General features: G+C 35.3%; 1 protein-coding gene across 1 annotated transcript; it reads right to left on the bottom strand.

The window, feature by feature from the left end:
• Positions 1-2,576: 2,576 nt before the first annotated feature.
• LOC141607429 (uncharacterized) lies at positions 2,577-4,540 on the bottom strand. The gene is made up of 4 exons (XM_074426778.1): positions 4,291-4,540; positions 3,879-4,189; positions 3,258-3,341; positions 2,577-2,723 (listed from the first exon to the last, which is right to left on the bottom strand). Exons 1-4 carry the CDS (start codon positions 4,538-4,540, stop codon positions 2,577-2,579), a joined length of 792 nt encoding a protein of 263 aa, XP_074282879.1.
• Between the last annotated feature and the right edge of the window lie 3,121 nt (positions 4,541-7,661).

The raw sequence follows: 7,661 nt of genomic DNA, 5'->3' as shown, positions 1-7,661 counted from the left end.
TTGGGCAGACACAAGCAGACACAGATTTCTGAAGAAAATCGCGTCGGAGCCCGTCTCAAGCCCAGTCGTGCCGTGCCCGTGCTTCCTCGATTTTCTCACCGGGTCGTGCCGTGGGCCGTGCCTGGCCGTGCCGCCCACTAGCCCGCGGCCTTTTATGCCAGCTCTAATTACTTGGGAATAAGTTTCTTCGTAAGCAATCCCAGGTCTTTGTGAAAACCCTTGAGCAACTAATCGAGCTTTATATCTCACGATTTCATTTTTTTCGTAGCGTTTTCGTACAAATACCCACTTGTATCCGACGGGTTTTATACTTTTAGGAGTTTCAACAATTGGACCAAAAACTTTTCTCTTTGTTAATGAGTTAAACTTTGCTTGGATTGCTTCCTCCCACTTTGGCCAATCAATTCTATTTTGGCATTCTTCGACGGATTGTGGTTCAGGGTCATCAATATGCTTTATGGTATCTAGAATAATTGTAAAAGCAAACTCATTGTTAGGAATAATTTTATTCCTATCCCAATTTTGTTTCGTACCAGCATAATTTATAGGTATTTCATTGCTTTGGGGTACATTTTCCTCTTGAGGTGCAATTTGTTCATTCACAATTGATTGTTCAATCAAATTTTCAGAAATATTGTCTTTTTCCGAAATGACTCTTGTTTTTTTTTTTTGCGGAACTGAATCTTTTGCACCAAGAGGTCGACCACGCTTTAAACGTGGCTTTGAGTTATTTATATTATCATGATCTCCTTCTGGGATACGTACTTTTCCGGAGCATTTGCAACATGTATATGCAATTTTGTCACCCTTCCGTATCAGCAAATGCGTCAGGCATTTTATTTGCAATATTCTGCAAATGTATGATCTTTTGAACTTCAAGCTCACATTGCTTTATACGAGGATCAAAATGGGCTAATGTTGGTGTATTCCATGAAATTTCACGATGTTCCTCAAACTTTAGTTTTTCTCCCCCTAACGACGGGAAATTTGACTCATCGAATTTGCAATCAGCAAACCTTGCATTAAAAACATTTCTTGTTAGGGGATCTAAGTATTTGATGATGGATGGAGAATCATATCAAACATATATACCGAGTCTACGTTGAGGACCCATTTTTGCTCTTTGCGGTGGAGCTACTGGGACATACACTCCACAACCAAAAGTTCTAAGATGAGATACATTTGGTTGATGACTAAGTACAAGTTGTAAGGGAGAGTATTATTGATAGCTGGTTGGTCTTATACATACTAGTGATGCTGCATGTAATATTGCATGGCCCCATGTTGAGAATGGTAACTTCGACCTTAAAATTAATGGTCGGGCAATCAATTGCAATCGTTTTATAAAACTTTCCGCCATACCATTCTGAGTGGGCACGTGGGCAACAAGGTGTTCAATATCAATACCAATTGACATGTAATATTCATCAAATATTTTAGATGTAAATTCACCAGCATTGTCAAGACGAATACTTTAATACTAAAATCTGGAAATTGAGCTCGTAGTCTAATAATTTGTGCAAGAAGTCTTGCAAATGCAACAATACGAGTTGAAAGTAGACAAACATGAGACCACCTTGTTGAAGCATCAATTAGAACCATAAAATAGCGGAATGGTCCACTACTGGGGTGAATAGGTCCACATATATCGCCATGAATTTGTTGTAGGAAATTAGGAGATTCGACGCCAACTTTCGTTAAAGATGGTCTGATTATTAATTTTCCTTGATAACAAGTATCAGATGGACAATCGTCAGTGGATAAGATTTTCAAATTCTTTAAGGGATGTCCATGCAAATTTTCTGCAATTCGACGCATCATTGTCTTTTCAGCGTGACCTAATCGGTCATGCCAAATTTTAAAAATATTGGAATCAAGAGTTTTTGAATGTTTCACAACAACATATGATTCAATTAGGGTAGTATGGTATAATCCTGAGAGCAAGCGAGGAAGTTTTTCTAATAATTTTTTATTTTCCGATATAATTTTAGTAATGCATAGGTACTCTGTGTTAGCCTCAGTTATTGTCTCAAGATGATATCCATTAAGACAGATATATTTAAAACTCAATAAGTTTCGCTGAGACCTTTTCGAGAATAAGGCCTCATGAATATGGATTTTTGTACCATTTGGTAACATGAGAGATGCTTTTCCATACCCCTCAATTATGTTTGATGTCCCTGATATAGTATTGACATTAGCTGTGGCTAATGTTAAATGGGAGAAAAATCGTTTATCACGGATAATTGTATGTGTTGTTGCACTGTCTACAACAGAAATATCTTCGCCATTTGTTATTAACTTTTTACTAGCAACGTCCATCGTCCTTTAAGAAGAAATAAAATGAATGAATGAATAATGATAATAATAAAAAGGAGAAAAAAAAAACTAGAAGATGTGGTAATGAAATTGTGGAACAAAATCAAAAATCATTACTAAGGAGAAAAACAAATTAACTCACTAGGTGAAATTAATTATTCGAAAGGTAAAACAAAAACAACAAATAAAAAAAAATCCCTAGACCAAGACAAACATGGTCATTTATTGAAAATAGCATTAAGTTCTAGTAAATAGGCTTAGACATCACCAATAAAAGTATCAATGTTATCAAATTCGCTATGATTTGTCGTAGCCTTGAAATCCGGAAGATCAAAATGGGCATTTTCATTTGGCACTTCAAACTGAGCAAAATTGGTTTCAACATTTTTTCCTTGAACCGAAGCCTTATATAGATCAACAAGATGTTTTGGAATACGACAAACGTTTGCCCAATGCCCTTGTGAGCCACATCGATGATATATAGTTTCATTTTTCTTCCCCTTCTTTTGATAGGAATTAGGACTGTTATGCGGAAGCGTGAATATCCTTCTGTTGGGCCTCTACTGCATTTGTGTCCACTGTTCATAATAGTACGATATTGTTCGCTTTGGGCCAAGCCCTCAAGGATTTTCTCTTGGGCTCCTTCCCAAAAGGCCTCGTACTATTATATTTAGTAGATACTTATAAACATGAGCTTTCATCTTTATTCTACCGATGTAGGACATGGGTTTGCACCCTAACAATCCTTCCCTCAAACTAAGGACCATTATCTTGACTCGGACCTTGACCTCTATGGAGGACTCCCACACTTTACAGCCCCAACTCTAGACACCCGAAACATCACAAGTCTTAATAACCTCCCCTTAGCCAACACACCATGCTACCATGAGCCATGTCTTGCACCACATGTCACCGCCTGGTCAAATGAGTGCCCTCACATGCTCCTGAGCTTGCATGTCCATGTGCTCTTCTTGGGAATTTGCTACAAATGCATATCGAACATCCTCTGCATCCAATATACCCTGGACCGGGTCCGCCACTTCAGAAGTGCTAGAACACAAACGGTCTTTGGCATCCAACCTGAAAAGGACCTACTAGACCTGTGGCACCCAACCTGATAAGGGTCCACCTGATCAACAGTTCTAGCACACAAATGGTCTTTGTCCCACAAGACCTATGACGCCTTTCATCCATTTAACCTTGGACCGGGCCTGCTCAATGACTCACCCCGAGCTAGGAGTTCTATGCCTTACAGTGTACGCCTTCAAGTCTTAGGCCTGCTGATGAATCCCTGTGTCTAGCCCAAGTCAAACCTTGGGCTCTGATACCATTTGTTGTGCGGAAGCGTGAATATCCGGTGTTGGGCCTCTGCTGCTTCTGTGTCCACAACCCATAAAAGTACGATATTGTCCGCTTTGGGCCAAACCCTCATGGATTTACTCTTGGGCTCCTTCCCAAAAGGCCTCGTACTATTATATTTAGTAGATACTTATAAAGATGAGCTTTCATCTTTATTCTGCCGATGTAGGACATGGGTTTGCACCCTAACAAGGACCAACCTTCTTTTTGTTAATGAATTGTTCATGCCTTTTCCCACCACTTTCAGTAACAGTAGCATTAGCTTCAATAATAGGAATAGGAGATGAGCCTGTGGGATGAGTTTGGTGATTTTGCATTAGTAACTCGTTGTTCTGCTCAACAACCAATAGACAAGAGATGAACTCAGAATACTTTTTGAATTGACGCTCTCTATATTGTTGTTGGAGAACCAAGTTTGAAGCATGAGAAGTTGAATAAGTTTTCTCCAAAAGTTCGGATTCAGTGATAGTTTCTTCGCATAATTTCAAATGAGAAACAATCTGGAAAAGTGCTGAATTATATTCAAGACACTTTTGAAATCTTGTAGAAAAAGATGCATCCATTTGTACCTTGCACATGGAAGGATAGCCGATTTTTGATGGTCAAAGCGACCTTTTAATTCCATCCACAGTGTACACCGATCTTTCGCCATTAGATACTGTTCCGTTAGAGATTCGTCAAGATGACGACGAAGGAAAATCAATGCCTTAGAACGATCCTCGGGGGATGCATCGTTTCCTTCAATAATGGCGTTACCAAGAGAGTCGGCATTGAGGTGGATTTCAGCATCCAAAATCCATGACAAATAATTCTTGCCCGACATGCCAAGAGCCAAAAATTCCAACTTTGAAAGATTCGACATATGGTAAAGTTAGGAGAAGTATGTTAATGTAGGAGAAACTAATTAACATTTGATAAACTAACAAAAAGCAAATAATATCTTTAATAATAGACATTTAGGTACTAGAATTGATAGGATATTAGAGAAAAATGAAAACGGCTAAATTTTAATAACTAAAATGCGTAGTGCTTCCCACCCAACATTCTAGTAGATAATGTCAAATACAATGAAAAGAATTTTATACACACATGCGATGCACCGGGCATAGATATGTGAGAAAGAAAAGCATTTTACTACAAATATTTTTGTCTTAGTGTCGAAATAACGCATTAACGTCTCGCTGTGAAGTCAATCTCCACCATATTTCCATTAATTATGATTAAAACAATGTGTACCCAAGGATTCAAGAGTCATTAAGACAATATTTGTGATATATGAGACATAATTAAGCAAGATATACATTGTCATTTAATAAGAAGGAAATATATCCCTTTATTCTAGCAATGTAATTTTGACAATCGAGATATTAAAAGACATTTGAGATGATGTCATAGGGAAGAAAAAAACCAGATGTGTATAATAAAATTAAATAAATCATTACAATGACTACAAAGTCTTATTTTGAAAGAGTGTCCGTCTCACATTAATGATAGGAGATTATCCATGTTATATTAACAGGATATAAACTCAAATTATATTGATATTGTTATAAAACATTATTGTGTAATAAAGTTATGGATGTCCATAAGTCACAAGTATTATGGATGTTCATAAATGAAGAGTTAATTAGGTGTCCTTTTACCTTTCTATTGCATAACTCCCATTTGTATACATGTATATATACCTCATTGTGATAATAAGAAAGATATACCTCTGTACTATTATTCAATCTTTCCTCGACATTTTATAACAAGTTATCAGCACGATCCTTTACCGACTGAGGAGAAAGGAATTAAAAATCTTAATTTGTTTATATATTATTCAAATCTGATAATCAAGAGGTTTTTATCAAATCTTATTCTTTTTGTTCATATAATCGAGGTATGCATTTACTATTATTATATTTTTATCTTTCAGTTTTTTGTGGCTTAGAATATATAATCTCACATTCGATAATCTCACATTAGATAATCTTGTGTAGTACCTGGTTTTAGATTTCTGACATAATTAGACTTAATTTTGTTTAATTACGTTGAAATCCTCGATCTATGAACTGAGTAAAATCTCCATCATGAAAGTTGCATAAACCTCAATCTATTACTATATTCTTAATCCTTAATTTGTTTGTATTATGTTCTTGTGCAGTGTATAGTCTTCACATTGTCTTCATTTTTGGTCAACAATCCCACCAAAATTTGATTGTTTACGATCGATTTTAACCCTTTATCCATTTAAAACAAACCCATATTTTGTATGACCCATCGTTATTTATACTCGTAACAATCTTATCTTTATAAATACAGAAACATTTCGTGCAAATCTGTGCAGCCACGTCACCACATCTAGGTTTTATTTAAACATTAAGTGCGGGACCCACGGCAAAGATTAAGGAATTAATTAATAAAAAACCGTTTATGTTTTGTACGTAAATGACTACGTTTATGATTTGTACGTAAATATTAAAAAAATAACGATGGTTGCACGTAAATATTAATAAATAACGATTTATGAATAATTTATATTACGATAAATAATAACAAATTAAACCAATTGATACAAATACACTTTAATATTTTACTACAGTAATAAATTACAATAACAATAACGTACAAAAAATACACCGATTGATAACAAATCAATGTTGTTACAAAAATCGCATGATTTTACTAAAATTATTATATTATACGGAGTATCAATTTACCAAAATATCTTAATTCTATTAAAACAAGAACATTTAAACCCTTGTGATTAAACCACATCATCTCTCATTTTCTATACAGAAAACAAATTTCCTTAAATTTTACAATATTTCAATGCAAAATAACTTCCCATTTACCACTTACTTGCGTGCCAATTATGCTTCAAAATAGTTCTCACACATAAACCACCCATTACCATTCTTTGTGTGTACTTGAATTTTGAGTACACCACCAAATATGTATTTATGCTCTTATTAGACAAAGAATAATGTTATTTTTATATTGGAATGATTTATCTTATACAAAGAATATGCTATTTATATAACATTTGTGTTTAAATTACAATAACTTAGAGCAACTCCAATGGTTGCATTTAGGGACTTGCTTGCAATTATTAAAAATTGTCAAGTGGTATGCTCACCATTGGAGACGAAAAATATGATCCTGCTTGTAAGCCAATGTAGCTCTACCAAGCTACATGGCTTGACATTTAAATGGAAAAAAAAATTAATTAAAAATAAGAAAATAATTAAAAATATAATATTTATTGTCATGTAGGTTATTTTAAACTACATATATTGTAGTTTACCATTGGAGGACGATGTAGCTCGAAAACTATGTTGCTTAGAAATTTGATGTGGAAAGGCAAGCTACAAGTCCTTGTAGCCTGCCATTGGAGTTGCTCTTATAAATCTCAATTTGTAACAAAACTAACTTCCATATCGGAGTATGATTTTCTATTTTAAAATTAACTTCATGTGTTTTATTTCATATAAACATATTACACGTATTTATATCACGAGTCACGTAATGAAGCAAACGAATCTTGATCCATTATTATATAAATATTAATATTTTAATAAAGTTCTTGATTTATCTTTGACCCAACAGGTCGACCTGATGTGAATCGCAAGCGGAAGTCTTGACTTGTACTAGCAAATAGACGAAGGATCCGAATGCACTAGGTGCAACCCGATCAATCCGTATATTCGTAGTGAGTTTTGAATAAAAAGGAAAGGATATTTGTCGTAGCTAGACCTATAGCTACGCCAATGGGTGAATTGTTTGATACTCGTCAAACAATTCGACTTAAACTTAGGATCACGTCCCTCGTTCAAGCAAGGTGCGAAATCGCGTTTCGACCTCTTAAGCCAAACCACTCGTGTAACAACACAAGAAGATAAGACAAGTTTTAGAGATTACTCTCAAGTTTTTTCTTCAAATTGGATGATCAACAAATGAGGACTACAAGCCTTTATATAGGCCGAAATTCCTTGGGCACC

This window comes from Silene latifolia, chromosome 10 (assembly GCF_048544455.1).
Source record: "Silene latifolia isolate original U9 population chromosome 10, ASM4854445v1, whole genome shotgun sequence".
Taxonomy (NCBI): Eukaryota; Viridiplantae; Streptophyta; class Magnoliopsida; order Caryophyllales; family Caryophyllaceae; genus Silene; species Silene latifolia.
Note: the sequence above shows the minus strand (reverse complement) of the source record. Positions and strands in the feature narration are given on the sequence as shown.

Bases quoted from the DNA above. Each gene is read 5' to 3' on its own strand.
- LOC141607429 (XM_074426778.1), bottom strand. From the start codon at position 4,540: ATGTCGAATCTTTCAAAGTTGGAATTTTTGGCTCTTGGCATGTCGGGC. The intron at 4,190-4,290 runs GTCGCTTTGACC...AATATAATTCAG, and splicing joins ACTGTGGATGGAATTAAAAG to CACTTTTCCAGATTGTTTCT. The intron at 3,342-3,878 runs GTTGGTCCTTGT...GACCCGGTCCAG, and splicing joins AATTCATTAACAAAAAGAAG to GGTATATTGGATGCAGAGGA.